General features: G+C 36.8%; 1 protein-coding gene across 2 annotated transcripts in view; it reads right to left on the reverse strand.

The window, feature by feature from the left end:
* Positions 1–224: 224 nt before the first annotated feature.
* FGD4 (FYVE, RhoGEF and PH domain containing 4) overlaps positions 225–17,570 on the reverse strand; it is a 75,956-nt gene continuing 58,610 nt past the window's right edge. For both annotated transcript variants that reach the window (XM_009638658.2, XM_035894085.1), the window contains 12 exons: positions 17,394–17,539; positions 12,651–12,807; positions 11,472–11,610; positions 10,462–10,520; positions 9,680–9,826; positions 8,237–8,409; positions 5,374–5,404; positions 5,104–5,199; positions 4,555–4,680; positions 2,635–2,775; positions 763–903; positions 225–579 (listed from right to left, as the gene is read on the reverse strand). In XM_009638658.2, coding sequence (XP_009636953.2) covers positions 322–579; positions 763–903; positions 2,635–2,775; positions 4,555–4,680; positions 5,104–5,199; positions 5,374–5,404; positions 8,237–8,409; positions 9,680–9,826; positions 10,462–10,520; positions 11,472–11,610; positions 12,651–12,807; positions 17,394–17,539 — 1,614 coding nt within the window. In that variant the 3' untranslated portion in view covers positions 225–321. The remainder of the gene's footprint in view (positions 580–762; positions 904–2,634; positions 2,776–4,554; positions 4,681–5,103; positions 5,200–5,373; positions 5,405–8,236; positions 8,410–9,679; positions 9,827–10,461; positions 10,521–11,471; positions 11,611–12,650; positions 12,808–17,393; positions 17,540–17,570) is intronic.

Below are 17,570 nucleotides of genomic sequence, written 5' to 3' on the forward strand. Positions count from 1 at the left end.
CAAAGAAATTTGCATCATGACAAACAAGTAGTACAGTAAAGTTAGTTAAGTATTTTTAATAGCATTCACATTTTTTTAAAAAGTCTCTGAAATGGACCTGTACATCACTTCTATTGACAGAACATAAATATAAGAAAAAGATCCCTAAAAAGACCAGATTTTTTCCCAAACATAAAGTGCTAAGATGTGTACGGTAGTAAGAAGTTTCTTTTCTTTTCTTTTTATTTTTTTTTTAATCTTGATTGAGCAAAGAAAGGTTAACACAAAGGTTAACCACAAATTCAATTGAAATCTTTTAAAAATACCGTGTGTTCTTGAGCTTCAGCATTCAGATGTTTTAGAAGATTCAGGTTGCTCTTCTAAATTCACTTGCAGTTCATTTTGACATTCTGGTGTCTCACCTTTGACAGCTAAATGGATAACTTTCAGCCATTTCTGTTTTAGTTCCTCATTGTCTGCAGCAAAGCTGTGCACAGACTTAGACTGGGTCAGTTTGAAGCTGTGCGGGAGGTCAGCACTTCTTGGAGTGTCATCTACCGTATAGCCCAGAAGTGGAATTGTAGCCAGAGCTTTAACATCCTAAGAAAGAGGAAAAGTTCTTGATTTAGAACAGCCAACTAATCTGCCTGCCACCTCTTGTTTACTATACAGGTTAGTAAAAAACACTTGGGTCTTTCCTCCATTCCCAAGCTATTTGACTTCTCTTCCTCAGATGTCAGTGACAATAATTACTAAAATCTTTCCCATTTTCTCTGTACGTACCTGTGGAGCACCATACATGTACAGCACAAGAGCTTCCTGTTTAGGTATAACACACCATGCTTTCTGCCAGGGCTTTGATTTTTCCATGTATTGAAGAAAGCTACATATGACACTATTTCCAGAGACTTCAGCAGATTCAATCTGGGAGATAGCATAAAACATAAAAAGGAAAATAAATTTTCCTTAAATGAAGACTAAAAACATACAGAACAGAAAAGCAGAGATTCATCACCATTCATATTAAATCTTGGATAGCATCTGCAAAAGAGCTTGAGCAAATACCCAAGTAAAATCATGAAGAACTGGATTTATGGAGAATATTTATATATTGCATACATACAATCACAACATCTACTCCCTTAACATGTGTAATCTGTTCCTTCTTTCATCAGTAATTTTAGATTATACACTTCTAGATGGCTTTAAATTTAATTTTGCCGCCACAGCTAGCCTTTCTCTGTATCTTAGTATCTACAGCAATGTCTGATATCTAAAATAACATCATGTTAGGCACTCAAGCACTACTAACTATCCAATATGACAACTACTCTATTTTGGCCATCAAAATATTATGACAGGACCAGATGCAAACACATTTTGAAGAATAACATAAGAGAGCAAGCACTAATCCTAGAGAAGATTGAGTGAATTGCTCAAAATCTGAAGACAGAGCAACATGCTACTCAGGTTAAATAGCGATCCTGAGAAGAACAGAAAGAACACAAAATGATTATGTTAAAATTCCCTTGCCTCAATTTTTTTCCTCTCCCAGTAGCGATGCTGTCTGGATGCTGCTACATGGTACGAACCACTCTGCTGTCATGAGACCCAGCATGCAGACAGATGGTAAGAGACGCTATAGCTCCTTCATCTACCTTAAAAAAGCCACCATGCCAAGAAACAGGAGTCTCTTGACTATAAGGTACGCTAGTGGAGTTCTTTGCTCCTTCCTCTTTCTCATTTAAGAGAGTATAGTCAACTGTAGTCAAGCCAACGTGGATTACAAACTTTATATGGAATTACAATCTGTATCTTATTTTTGTCTTTTTCTGTTGGTAGGGTTGCTCAAGCGTCTTCTCTACTACATCCCAACATAAATATATGTCTTGACAAAGTTAGGATGTTATTTCTCTAATGTATGTCAAGCATTTGAAAAGGGCCTATAAAGGGGGTTGTAAGAAATGTGAAGGTTAATTGAAATTGTAAGATGCCTACTACTCCTCCTGATCATAAGAGAAACACGGGTCAGATTGAGACCTTGAATTTATAGATGTCAAAAGCTGACAGCAACTTGATGACTTAAAGGTACATTGTATACACTGATCAAAAGAATACCTTACTATTCAGACGCTAAATAGCAACATTCTCCCCCCTTTCCCCTCTCCTCCATCCCCAGTTCTTTCAGTTTGCGTATATGTTTTCAAGAATCATTGTAGTAGCAGTGCGTTTTACTGCTACAACAGCTTAAGAAGGAAGCTGAAGTTTTATAAGGAAAGGTAAAGTTTTATCACATTAGCTGATGTAACTGGGAAGACACAAACAAGCTAAAGTTCATAACTGCCCCTTCAAAAAAACCTGTAAGAAACAAAGTAGTACTGTAAAAGACAAATGGTGAAAACCAAAATCTATTGGATGGGATGAATTTGCTTAGGGACATGGTTTAGTGGTGGGATGGCAGGCTTAGGTTAACAGTTGGATTTGATGATTGTAAAGGTCTTTTCCAACCTAAATGATTCTATGATTCTAATTTGGTCAACATACTTTCTATTTTTCAAACAGAAAATAGCCCTGCAAGAATGCTACCATTTTTCACCTACTGATGAACCAAAACTGTTTGCAACTATGCACATACAGTATTTTTAAGTGACATACTTCCAAGATGCCTTTCTTCTTCTTTTCTTCACTGTCTGTACAGCCAATTATAACATGATAGCAGTCCTTACAGACTTTGTTCAGTTTATTGCCATCATATTCCAGATGTGCCTTATAATCAGAACATTTCCAGCAAACCACCTTAGAAACAAAAAAGATAAGCAAACATATAAAATTTAAGTATTTATAAAACTTCATGGAAACAGAATTTAATTTAGTATTATTATATCTAATTAGTAATATTTTAACTATACAGAACAAGAAAGATAATTGCTTTATAATGCTATTATGTCAACTGTAACTTAACTGAAAATTATTTTTCCAAATTTGTGCCACAGCTTCATAACTAGAAGGGCTTTTTACTATTTACCTGGTGGGAACTTTGTATAAAATCACATTAGGCTTTCAATTATACCTGTAGGTTAAAGTTAGGAATAGAATCAGAATATAGCACAATCCTTGCTGCAGGAAGAAAATCCTTCTGTTTCCTGAAATAGTACACTTACCATTTTGTTTTCTGGATAACCTTAGATATGTACAACTGAGATGCACTTTCAATGATTAAAAAAATTAATAAAATCAGAAATGGTTAATTTTTTTAACCTAAGAAATACTAAACATGCAGTTTCAGAAACTGTTAATGAGTACAGAGACTATATAAGCCAATGCTGCACTGTATTTTGTCTTTTCACAAAATAGATAAACTGAAATGCAAGAAGAGCTGAGAGAAGTTCTTTCCTTAGAAATATTTTTGCACAGAAATGTTCTTTCAGGGGAAAGAGGTGCCCTGCATAAAAGGTGTGAGTGCAGTTATTTCCAGAAAGAAAGGTAGACAAATGGACTTGAAGCATTCAAACACCTGAAAAAAAATGTATTGTGGACTAGATCTCTGCAGTACTTATCTAGATCAGTACCTTCAAGTAGTATCGCTAGAGAATACTAGTTAAGTATGCTCAATTAGTCACTGCTGGAAAGACACTATCACTGACCCAAATTAATTCCCATGAGAAAATGTTTTAAAATTAAAGTGGAAGGAGATGTGATGGAACTACAATAGAGGGAAGTAGTTAGGAGTCTAAACAAAAGGAAGAATAAATAGGAAGAATGTGATCTTAAGATGAATGGAGGAGTTTTAAGACAGAATATCTAGAGGAAAAAGAAAAACAACCCAAAAAAGCAGATGAAAACTATATAATAAATAATTCAGAGCTTCAGATAAAGTCTCTAGTGTCCTGCAAAGCACAAAAGCAGCATTGTGAATGCAGTAAGCCTTCATACCATGTAAAAAAATTAGAAAGAAATCATACCAGATAACCTGTAAAACAAAAATTAAACCTGAGCTCGCACTACCACCTGCTGGAGAAAGGCATAGCTGCTGGATAGGAAGAAAAGAAAGCACAGTATATCTGCTCTTCTATTAATTTCTGAAAACTCTCGAGTCATACCACTGTCTCCTAGTCACTTTAAAGTGGCATACGTTACCATAGCGTCATACATGGAAAGCACCAGCAATATTCTCCCCCCTTCCCCGATGGTTCACGCATGGTCATGCAGTTAGATGCTGAACCCCGCTGGGAACAGCTCCAAGTTAACCCACTGAAAAAGTTTTAACTGCAGGTCTTTGTGGTCGTCTTGTGAAGAGGAGAGAGAGAAGGTAGCAGAATGGGAAGAGGAGGCGGCCAGGGAAAACGCTGGCTTATGCCACTTTAACGTGGTCCTGAAACTTGAGATCAGCAGAGACCGCTCAGGAGTAACAGTATGGTATGTCCAGGGGCTTGGGACGTTTTACACAAATGCGCATCTTCCTCTGCTACAAGCACAGCAACAAACTGCAGCGTAACAAGCAGTCACCAGAAGTTGGTGCTTAGACCCATTCCCAAGCCTGCTCACCAGCTTCAGCAGCTAGGGTTTTGCACTTACATGTCCACATGCTCGGCAGTGGTGCCTTCTCCTTGTCAGTGCATTAAAGGGCTCCTTGCATTTCATGCACATGGTTACTTCGTTGTCTCGTATCCACCTCGGTGCTCTCTTCCCAAGCTCAGCGTTCTGAAGGGTGACAAGGGGAGGATGGGAGGATAAAAAAAGCCAGTATAAGAAGCTACACAGTACTTTAAATAGAGAAAATAATTATTTTCTTCCTCTGGAAAGGAAATGGCAAAACACAGCTCAAGATGCATTTTGAAATCCATACAAGAAATAACAAAGAACCCAGTCAAACATCATTATGCATCACTGAAAGGGTAATCTGTTATGCATTTCGAGAAAAAAAAAAAAAAAAAAAAAAAAAAAGAGGCTTGTTTATAAGATTTGGCATTATGAAGAAAAACAATTACTAACAAGATGACTACTTTGTAATTCCTCTGCTGCAAGAACAACGAGCTTGAAAACAAAGTTTCTGCCAAACTTTTTCAAGTTATTGAAGAACAAAATGGGTACTAAAAAGGTTACAAAGGAAAACCAGCAACTTACAGAGACCTCAACAGGCATGTCTTCATATTCTTTAGCAATAGCATTTCTGAAAGTTTCATTCCTCTGCTGAAAAGCTTCTATAGTATTCTGAAGCGCCTAAGGAAACAATGGAGAAATTCTTCAAACATATTATGCTTAGAACGGACTCTCTGCATTCTGACCACTCACTGATTAGCAGAGGGAAGCTACAGCCAGAAAATAAGAGTATTACTTTTCTGATTGCTACAGTGAAAAAGCATTTCAAAAAATAAAGAAAGTAGATGAACTTACCTTTATCCATTCTTCCTTGTCTTGTTCAGAACTAAAAGAAATATTTGACACGTTAGTCCAAAACTAGTTCAAGAAACATTATCTCACTATCAGCAACTTCGTGCAAAAGCCAAGCTTCTGAAGTAATTCTCAGGAATTTAAATTGAAGCAATACTCATTGTTAACTGTCCAACTGAAAAAAAAAATAATCAAAGAACACCCCCAAAACCCAAAAACATGACTTCAGGCTTCATAAGTTTGCAACCACTAAGCAGTGAATTCAAGTTGAAAGATAAGTGTAAATGCATTTAAAAGTAGCAATAGTATTTGCATTGTAACACTTTTTTTTTTTTTTTTTTTTTTATATGAGAACAGGATAGAGAGGAAAAGAGGACAATGATAAATTTAGGTGTAGGTGGGGTTTTTTTTTTCTCATTTCATGCACTGCTAAGGTCACATGCTAACACACATTTATCCTGTGTATCTCTTAAATCTTCCTCCCTCCCCAACAACAGTAATTTCCTTAACACTTCTTTTTTTGCTGTTGCTGTTTAAACCTGTATATAGTGTCAAGAAGAGTATCCAATTAAAACAAAAGGAAAACTCTTATTTAATATTATAAACCAAACAGCAGAAGTTTCCTTCTATGCATTAGGGCAGATACAGATGCCTTAAGAGTAAAGTGCAGATGGATATACAGATGAGAGGGGAAGCATATTCAACTCTGATCTTGCATGACAGTTCTGTCTTTGCAATGTATCAGCAGGACTTTGACATTCAAATCTTTAGAAAAACATCTTATATCACAAGTAATAGTACTGGCCAGTGTTGGTAATGAATACAGTTTATCTGGAAACTTTAAGCCAGAAAGATGAGAATTAGCACCACAGTATATCTGGCTCTTCAAAAGTGGCTTCCTCCTTGGATCAAGGTGTAGAGAAAAAAAAAAAAAAAAAAAAAAAAAAAAAGGTCTGTAGCCACGCAATATCAGCCATGCAAAATTTTATTTTTCTATGGATTGTTATGAAGGACGTGAAAGGGAGCTTTTATAGCATCTCAATAAAAATGGCTCCTCACATGCTACTTCACACTATTAGTAAAACTTTTAAGCAAGTAGAATCCTAGACAAGTGCTTTCCCTTCCCACCTACCATCTGCATATGAGGCACAAGAAACCTGTCTAAACAGCTAAAATAATTCTCCCTACCTGCTTACATTAAAAAGCAAAAGGTGAGCTATTAAATGTCGTACCAGATCAGCAATCTCTCAAAGAAATAAGCTACCAGCTGTTTAAAACCAGTGGTTGAAAAGGTACTCAAAGACTATTTTGAAAAATAACTAAATAAAAGCCTACCAGTAAAGAAAACCCCAAGGGTAAACTAAACATTACAACAGTGTTAATACAGGCTCATGAATCAAGGACATTCAGGTACAGGGTACATAAAATACTCATATATTAATAGAGATTATTCTAATAGAATTGATCTCATTTGGTACTTACTCCTTCACAATTTTGTACAGACAATGCGTTCTAAAATTGTTCGTAAACCAAAACAAAACGTGAAAACATGTTCTTCTCACACTTAAAATAAATTAATGCACTAAACTTTTAATAACTGATTATTTGGGAAAGTTGACAAACTTACTGTGTTGCAGTGTTTTTCTTCCAATTAAAAAGTACTTTACAAACAGTACAGCAAGATGCCGTCTTTCACCATTGAAATGAATGTACAGTATAAGAACTTGCCAAATACTTAGCAAGACATCACACAGCAATTTATAGTACATGTGATTGATAGCCAAAAACATGCCCCAGAATTCTTGCAGAGCTTAATGGAAAACTTTTTCCTGTCATTTCTCAAGGTTTATATTTAATTCCAAATTCAATTATTGTGTCGGTAAATTTCTATATGCTGTTATATATTCACTGCTGTTACTCATATTAAATATTACAATTTTTTTTCCATAAAGGGAAGTATCTTGCAAGCTCATTTGCTAGCAAGCTATGGTTTGTCCCCCAAAAACATGGTGTTGACACAGAAGTGTATCCACCATGGACATCCTCCTGCTTATTTAAACCTTGCCCCTCTGCAATGAAATCCTGACTGCTGAGAATTAGATCTTTAAGCAGGTCCAAAAGGAGAGGTGGGGCACCCTACTTTATTTGAAGTGGGTCAGTCCAGACAGGGAAAGTTTAGTCTAGCAAAGCAAAAAGCAGCAATGGGAAGGTAACCCAGCAAGAGGACAGGAAGACTAGTAAGGAAAGCACAAAAGTGCCAGTCAGAAGAGTGCAACTGGAGGAAGAAGACCCAAGAACTGAATGGAAAACTTGCCTTCCAGGGTGAGGTTGATACCTGGGGCTGGAGGAAAAGAAGTAGACTGGGAACAGGCCTGAGGAATGGAGGAAAGCAGGCGCCCATCTACCACTGTAGAAAGCTATGTTCTGTGGACATACCCCCACCAGGGTGGAGAGATTTGTTGGGTGGACATGCCCTGAGGTGAACAGATCCATTTTTACCAAGGTGTCTCAGGTACCAGAGGCAACAGCACTGCCCAGAGATTAACACACTCAGTGTCCCAAACTACTTAAGTCGGACAGATTGCCTTTGCATCAGTTAGGTACACTGCTTGCAATTTTCCAGCCAGCCCATTCACAGCTATCTGAGGTATTTCTGCAAGGTAAGGCAATGCACTATACACTGTAGATGCATCTTCTAGGCCAAGAGATTTTTGGACTGATAAATTATGGTTTTGGCAGCCTAGGCTATTTTCAAAACACTGGTATCAAGATGAAGCCCACTGCATCTTTCTCCAAATCTATTAGTCCAATCTTTTGTGTGTATGTATTTAATCCTCCAAAAATTAGATTAAAAGACTTTGCTTACCTGGCCTGCAACTCCAGTGTTCTCTCTTTTCCAGACACTTGAAACGTGTGTGGATATTCTTCATTGTGAGTTTCTATGATCTTCATACCATCTATGCCAACTCTGGTTCGAACCGAAAACTTTGATCCTACCAAGCTGAATTTGGGGACGCAGTAGAGCAACATATTGTTAAACTGGGAAAAAAAATAAACACATGGCTTTGCATTAACAAAACTGCAGATACAGAGATCTAAGACAGTATCACAAAGCTGGACTCAGTGGGCAAGAGAGCAGGTTCTTTCCTGCTTAGTTGATACACGAGAAGACTAAAGCTCTCATGCAGGACAACTCCTTTTTCTTATTTGTTTAGAAAAAAGATTAAAGGATAGCTTCAGTTGATATAAGAATAATTTCTCCGTATATGTAGCAGTCTTCACAGCATTTGTTACCAACTATACTCAGACTGGATATTTGATACCATTGTAAACCTTCTGTTAGAAAAACCCCATTCTTACACCTCAATTCTGCAAAAACTGTTCTAAATGGCAGAGTAAGAACTCTTTTCTTCAGTGTATACATTTATATTTACCCTGTACCAAAAATATTTGGTTTTGTAGAAGTTGTAACTAATATTATTTGAGGACATTATCTGTCTTTTCTCTGAGAAAGAAGAATGTTTCTGTCTTATAGTTTTGATTCATTGAAACCCTCAATATCACAGGGGAAAAAAATACATGAGCAGGACAAAGATATATTCCTTTATTAAAGATTAGAACTTTAAATAATGTTTAAATGTCTAAAGCCCCAGCCTAGAAGCACAGTTATTAGATCTGTAGTGTTTAATCTTTGCACATTTTTTCCCCTCACATTTTCTAACAATTAATTATTAAAGAGAGAAACTCACTTCAGTTAAATCATATTTCATAGAAATCCTGTCTAGCCTATTTTCCAGTCTGTATCGCAGGTACAGCACATTTGAACTTGTCACCTCTCATATGAAGTGCACATCATTTTAATCAACTGTCTAGCCCCAACTGAGGTCTTACTATTCAATGGTTTCTCCTTTTGTTTGAAGCACAGATAAGCAGGAGTTGTGCCTCAACAACCCGTTACTAGTCTTTATTAACCAGAGGGCATGCAATACCAGAGGCCCATAAGCAAAAACGTATTAGCAATTTTTAATGCACGAGAAGCAATGAACAACATCAAACCTTTTCCAAGGGAGTTGTAAGGGAGCATGGTTGTAATTAGTACCAAGACAGGACAGAGGCACCTGACAAGAGGATGCCCTACCACGGCAACAAGCTCCCATAGGACCATGAGACTTACTGGGACCTCAACACACAATCTATCAGGACTAAAATCCTAAGCTTTTACATTTCAGTTTCATGAGAACACCAAAGTTCTTGTGTTCTAGGACCTGCATTTACTGCCACTTCTGCAAACATAGGCCACCATACTTACTAGGAAAAGATACCGTTCTTGAGCAGAGGTGTTGCGAGCAGCGAGTTTAAGGATCTGTCCTTCTTTTATCAGCTCATTTGAAGGGTTCACAATGTCTTCCTCTTCTCCCAGCATCTCATATATCTCTAATAATTTCTTTAGATTCTCCTTCACAGTGAAAACGCAGTTATAAAACTTATTAATTAAAATCATAGGTCTTCAAGCATGTTTAAATGAAATGATGGGAACTTGTGTAATTCTGGAGAACATTAGCTTTGAAAAACATATATATACCCAGTATGCACAGTCAGACATGCAGATTGATTAACATAGTTGATACAGCAACAAGTACTTTGAGAAATGTTATCTTCAGGGTAATTTTAAAAATGCAGTTATAGATATAACGTGCATTATTTTTTGTTCAAAATATCTCATATACTTAATGAAGCACCTATGGTGCCAGCCCAATACGGTAGAGAAGCAGTAAATATTCTTTACAAACATTATCTTTCCACTGACAGAAATAGATGAAACAAGGCTAAGAATCCAACGTAGGATCAGCTACTTAAGCCAGGAGAGGAACCTAGTCTGTCCCATTTTCCACTTGAGACAATTAGGTGCAATGCCAATTTTTGTCAATGATTCCCAGGAGCTGTATAACTACATTAAGTAGGAACAATCACTTGGACCCAGGAGACCCATTTTTGCCATTTTAGGGAAGATTTTCAATTCATACTCCTAGCTTCACCAAATATTCAAATATAATCTATTAAAAAATGAACAAGGAAACAAGGATCATTTACCATTTTTCTTATTGCACTATTGGAGTGACTTGCTGCAGTGGATATAATTTCCAGGGATTCTAAACAGAAGAAAAAGAAAAAAGTAAAACCAAAGAGATGCATTTTTACATAATTATATATTACATAGTAGAAAAAGGGATCATTCTACAAAATTATGTTTGTCATTTTTATGTAAATTACAACACTAAATAAATTTCTTAAATTATCAATAAAAACTAAAAAAGGTAAAGTGGAAAGCATAAGAAAATCAGCTAGCAAAAAAAATTGTAATCTGAAGAGATGAGAAGAGAAATATTGCAAACTGCTTTAGAGCTTCAGCACTTAGAATTTTTTTGTGACATGAACAGTCACAGTTCTCTCTCCTCTTTTGTCAAAGTAGCCCAGAATGTCATAGTATGGTTTTTTAGCTGAAACAGGTCACATTACAAATATTTACAGTAATGGTACTAACAATTAAATATTTCAGAAAGTTATCTGGCAAGCAATTTTGAACAATCCGTGGAAATAGCTTGAACTGTTCTTGTTTAAATACAGAGAGGAATCATTTTAAAATAGGCTGTTTTTTTTTCCTAAAAAATACAGTAACCACACTTTTATATAAGTGAGAGATATATATTCTAAATGTGCACAAAGCAAACAAAAATGACGACAAAAGAAAAAAAAGAAAAAACCCACCACAACCCCTGTGAACACCCACAAAGCAAACAAATCAAAACCTGTATGCTGTTTCCAAAACAAAAGCAAAACTTACATACTCTAGGAGGAGAATACTAAAGAATATAAATACTACTACTACAAAGAATATAAACCCTACAGTTTTTATTTTAGCTTCATCCACTATTCAAACAGATCTTTTTCAAAGAATCCTACAACTCCTTTGAAGAAATTCTATCATTCTTTCCAGAGGAACTTTGCTTCTTCACTTCATTTTTCCTGAATGTATCTCCAATTTACAGTATCCTCTTACTAATATCTTATTACAGCTCTTTTAATGGCTAGAAGATACTTACTTTCAGCATCTTTCCAGTCTAGGGAATCCTGAGGCAATTTCCTTAGGTAGTCCTTTAGAAGCATCTCATAGCGTGGAATGCGTTGTACTGGTTCTAGCATGTGATGTTGCAATGTCAAATTTCCACACACTTTTTCCTTCTAAAAATTGTAAACATATTTCAATGTAGCAGGCAAAAATATTATCAGGATACAGTAAAATAAAAGTTATGATTGATAAACCAGAAATAATGTATTTTGAAACATGCATGATAGACCTTCTGAAAGAAAACAGAACTACTTTACCAAACAATTAGAAATTCTTTCCTAAAAATAATTGTAAAGAGACTTTTCTAAGTATCCAGTAGAATTCATAAATAAAAGTCCGACCAAAAATAAGCTCCCAAACTCTAGTGTATTTTAACTTCATTTTGTAATAACTCAGACAAAAGAATTTCAACTGAATTAATAAGAACAGTTCATGACCAGGTATTAGAAAACAGCTCTTAAAATATACCTTTATAGCTCATCGATCTACCTGAGAAGGGAGTGCATTCTTTGAGTTTCTTTTATAAAGTAAACCCCCTCAGCTGTGTTTTAAGATGCATGTTCATTTCCATAACCTTAGCTGCAATTAAGAGATTACATTAAAATACACACAGATGTCTTCCCTGGCTTAGAATCACGAGACCCTATACAGCAGTAAAATTTAAGTAGAAATCCCCTATCCTATCCTTAGCTGTTCAGGCTGCAGTAGGAAGACCCATACCTGCCAATTCACAGAGAAACCCACAGGGAGCACTAGAGGGTATAAAACGCTCCTTTGAGAAGAATGGTGCACTGCTTTACTGTTAGGCTTTCTTGACCTTTTGTGGCTCAGCATTTAGGATCATATATCTACTTTCAGAGAGCAGTTTTTGCTTTTGGTATCTACAACAAAACGTGGGGGTGTTTTTTTGTCTTTTCATGTTTCAATCTTTATACTTTTATACTGGAAAGGCTGGATGTGGGGGGGTATTTCTGCACACGTGAAGGGAGAAGGAGAAGAAATAGAATGTGGTGTGAAGCAGACAAAACCAACCACCCTTAATTCTAAGGGATTTGGTATTTAATTTTCTCTTTAATCCTTTTTTCACCCACAAACCTATATATTTTTATATATGCTTGTACAACTTGGAGATCTACATTATTCTCTCCATTACCTGGATATCTTGAATAATGAATTTGAATTGAGGTGACCGTTCAGTCCACGTCTTCACCAATTCCATTGCATTATCAAAATTCTTCACATATTCTCCATACATCTTGAGGAAGGGAGCTAACTTTTGCAGAATATCTCCAATTCTGGGGGTGATAGTCCTGCAAAGTAAGAAGGCAGAATCTCAGAGCAAGCAGAAAAGAAAGAGTCACACAAGGTTATAAAACAGTTTCAAGCATTCAACAGAGAACTCTTCTGTTTGGGACCACCGCATGTAGAGTTCCAACCTGACCATTAAAACTGGCCTGAGTTAACATGGAAGGATTGTTTGTATCCTCTTTGATCGTGAATAAGCATGACAGGTCACGTAGAGCACTAAAGAAAGAAAAGCTATCTGTAATGAAAAACTTGAAAGCCTTTGTTTACAAAACAAAACCTATTTTATTTTCAGTTCCTTAAAACTACATCATCTTCTTTTGAGCATTCTTTACCCTCTAAATATCTAACCTGTGGTTTTGTTTGAGGACTAAATGCATACTGTACAGCTTCCCTTTTGTGCCTTATATAAATACAAGTATTTACAACTTCTAAAAATCATTATTTACCTAAGAAAACCTATGAGGCAGAGTGAATCCCTTGGATTCCAGTCTTTTGTGAGAACTTTTCCACATTTCTCCCAATCATTGATAGCATCTTTGAATAAAACAGGATAGTGAAGAAACTGATGGAGAGGCAGAGAGAAGCTGCCCTCTCAATGCACACAAAGAAAGGGGAATGGCTCACATGCACCGCTGAGAACTACAATACAAAACGCCTTTCACATTTCATCGTCAAGGACAGATTCAGAAACTTAGTACTTATGGATTTCTGAAAGCCTGAAACCAATGTTGTGGTAGCAGTCTAGAGTGAAGCAATCTACTGCAATTAATTCAGCAGTCTACTCCAACACCACTTCTCCAAGAGGAAAGCTGCGCAGAAGGGAAAAGTTGTTTGAATAGCAAATATTGCCAGGAGTGGCAAAGGCTGGTCCAGCTCCAGCTCCCTTGCGGGTGGAGGCAGAAGGTCCCTGGGCTACTGCTGGGCCTGGCAACTACAGAAGGGGACAAGACAGGGTGGGAAGTTGGTCTCTGAAATCACCAAGGCTCTCCACCCTTAATTAGCTCCATGTATTTGTTCAACCACTCTACATGCAAGCAGACACATACGCTTTCAACGGCAAGCTAACAATTTCAAACAGAAACCCACTCCTCTGATTCACTGAATGCTATTTCCCTTGTCATTTTACTGCAACGTAGCAACATATTTTGTAACTGAAAATAAAATACAAATCATGCCAATTCCAACAGAACTAAAGAAAATGTGAATACATTTCTAAAGGTCACCATAAAAAAAAAAACCCAGACACTAAAGTTTTCTGATAAATTTAACAGATAAGTAATTATAAAATTTTGCGATTAAAAAACCTTAAAGCAGAAGAGATTGTGGCAATCGTTGTATCTAATGAAACTGGCACAAAAAAAGAATACTTCTATTTAACTGTTTCACAACTATTACCAGACAGACATTAAAAGAAAAAAATCTCAAAACTTTTGCAAGCTAAGAATTAAGAACAGTTTGCTATGCCTGGTCCTTGGATACCTATGGCTCCTGATTTACACAGAGCACTGCAATTTCACTGCCTCTGAGGATTCAAAATTTTCACAACTACTTTTCATGCAAGGCCCTTTTATGCATCCAAAGACTCTGAGGCTGTAAAAGCACAAATTCATCATCATTTCAGGTAAGACAGACAAGGTCAATATCACACATAGGGCTCTGGAAGAATAAGAAGGACAGGGGAAGTCTCAGAAAACAGAACCTTCTGAGAACAGTATCCTCCCTTGATGGACTTACAAGTAGAGGTAAGTAGTTCACCTCATATTCAAACACTACGCACCATAAGCCAAAATATGAAGTTCTACTAGATGCCGTCAGGTCCAGGACAGTTACTGTTCTCTTGGATAGACAGATCAGAAAAAGAACTGTCACCACCGACTCAAATCAGCACTGCACTATTGCCAGATGACAAAGATAGCATCATTACACGCGTCAGGAAATAGGACTTCACGCTGTAACATAGGTACTGAAACTCTTTGCCTTTCTGCTTTATCAGACCACAGTGGTATCCGTATTTGCATTCTAAAAACTCAAACATGAAATAGCTGACTTGCTAATCACTATTTGTAGCATCTCATTTAAAACTCTGATGGCCACAAGAAAACTAGGCAAAGGTCTGTAAAATCACAGCACAGAAAAGGCGACTACAGAACGGCTGCTTTCTCCTCCAGTTTACAAGCTAACAGGCATCCAACAAAATTGAAAGTTGTAGTTTCAAAGCAAAACGAATCATATGAGTAGGTAATTGCAGCAGATGCCAAAACTTTATGTTGAAAAAGTGAAATAATTTCTTCAACAGCACTCCCCCCTGCCCCTGCTCCCAGAGGCTATCACACTGTGTTCTTATATTCTTACCCAGGTATCTGCTATTGGTCATCCTTGGGTACAAAAGTCAGAGTTAGATAGGTATTTTATTTGATGTGAGATCACTGTTATGCTCTTTTCATGGAAAATATATGGCAACAAGGCTGTTTCCAGTGTTTTCAAGCCATATGCTGTAAAAGAGAGATTCAGCTCCAGCTGTTGCTCAACTCATTCAAAATTCAACTACCAGACCACTTCATTTTCACCCAATAAGCTTAGGTTCATGCTGCCTTTTCTTCTAAGAAAGAAGAATCTGCTTCTGATCAGCTTTCCCAGTTGCAAAACTATGTATTTTTACCTTACATTTTCAATACAAACAACAACTCAAGGGAGGTGTCAGAAATTTTTATCCAGCTATTTTTATTGGAAGCTAAAGAACAACAGAAGCGCATGAACCTACCGACAGAACATACCTAAGTATTTTCTATGTCCAATTAGAGGAACTGCTGAGGAAAGTGAACTCTTTCTGGCAGAAGCTGTTGTGCCAGATAATTTCAGAAAATGGTGATGGGGATAGAAAATTTTCCCAGATTTTTCTTTCAGTGATGATCAGAAATAGTTTTCTTCAACTGTACCCTTTCTTCTAACTCCTCACAAAAGCATAACGTTTTAAGGACATTTAAACAGGCTGCCTCAGGTACAGCGCAGAGGTTGTTTCCAAGCAGTGTGGGAAAGATAATATCCTTATGGTGTAATTTATTAGTTTTGCTCTAATAGTCAAAGTTCTTTTCAACCCTTGAAGCTACGTAATTATACACACGTTATTAGTGTGCAATTGAGCATTTTGCAAATACATAAGGTAGTGCAACCCATCTTCTATGCTCTATGAAGTGTCTACATCAAAATTTTAAGAGCACATCACATTTCATTTCAAATACATACAGCACTGACAATGTGCAAGCTGCTTTTGAAACATTGGTGGATTAAGTTAAACTCCACTTCTCATGAATATGCACTCTGTTTTAATCCAGGCATTCGTATTTCCTGTCAGATTTTTTTTCTGATGAGAAGAAAAGGGTGAGTTTACCTTACACAATCATTCTGCAAGGAACATAAATTAAGGCATAAACTTTGCTACATTCCATAATGCTTAGGTTTTATTTACTTTCCTGCATTATTGACTATACAGGGCTACCATGTGTTTGTGCACGGTAACTATTCTATTTTAAAGAATCATCATTTTAAAAGGGAATCATCTTACAGAGGCAAGGAGATAGATGGCTTGTCATCTAAAGCACCACTGCGGTCTGAGATTTTTTCATACATGTCACAAGAATACATTATTTCTTTTTTTTTTTTTTTGTGTGATTTCTGACAATTAAGGTGCTATACAAAAGTGTAACTGGAAATAATACCTGGACAAACACTAGAATTCCTCGTGATAAACCCCAGATAACATGGAATACAGCAACCAAACAGGTGCTGAGGTGAAACAATTGGATGAAACAACTTTTTTTTTATTGTGTTATGGGGTTTTTTTGTTTGGTTTTTTGTTTGTTTGTTTGTTTAAATGAGGTGTCCCCTTTTCCCAAGTAAGTTAGGGAAGCAGCAATGGTTTGCGACTTTTGTTTGGTTGGTTTTTTTTATTTTGACAATTACATGAGAGACCAAAAATACATGGCTACATTTTAATATCTCCAGAATAGTATACATGAAGGCAGGAGAAAGATACGACAATAGGTATGTGATCGTTACAGAGTGTATTTACCCCTCGGCTATCCTTCTTGCTTGCTCCAAACAGAGGTCCTATCAAGAAAAGCTAAGGAAAAAACGTCCCCAAAACATTCCTGACCTGGCTGTGGATTTCAAACAGAAAATCAAAACCATACCCCCACCTTATTACACCAACCAATGACGACAGAGGTCACCATGCTACAAAGGTAGTGCAAAACACATACATGTTATCTGTCTCAATTTTGTATTCTGTGCAATGAATTCATCAGGTAGCACGTAACTTCAGTCTGAGCCCCTAATTCAGCAAGGCATTTCATCATGAGTAATCTCACCAGCTTCAGTGACACACATGTCCTTTATTCTGAGCAAATGACGCAAGTCCTCTACTGAGTCAGATCCTGATGAAGAGTGGAAGAGCAGATGTTCTCCTACCCACAGCACTTCCTGGGCCTGGAACACTTAATTATGAAGGTACCTTCCCTACCTCAACCCCGTGACAGAGTCTCTACAGACATGGCTTTAGTAGCATATTAACCAGTGAATCGCCTCTTACCATTCTTGCATTCTTTTCTCAAGTTCTGGAAGTAAGAATTTACTGTGGAAGGCATTTATCGATGAAATATTAGAAAAGATTTTGTTAATCACTTCAGCTGGAAATGAACCTCTGTTGGCTTCTTCAAGGAGTCTGGAATAGAATACCTGCAATACAGAAGAAGAGCCCCAAGCCTAT

This window comes from Egretta garzetta, unplaced genomic scaffold (assembly GCF_000687185.1).
Source record: "Egretta garzetta isolate BGI_Z169 unplaced genomic scaffold, ASM68718v1 scaffold180, whole genome shotgun sequence".
Taxonomy (NCBI): domain Eukaryota; kingdom Metazoa; phylum Chordata; class Aves; order Pelecaniformes; family Ardeidae; genus Egretta; species Egretta garzetta.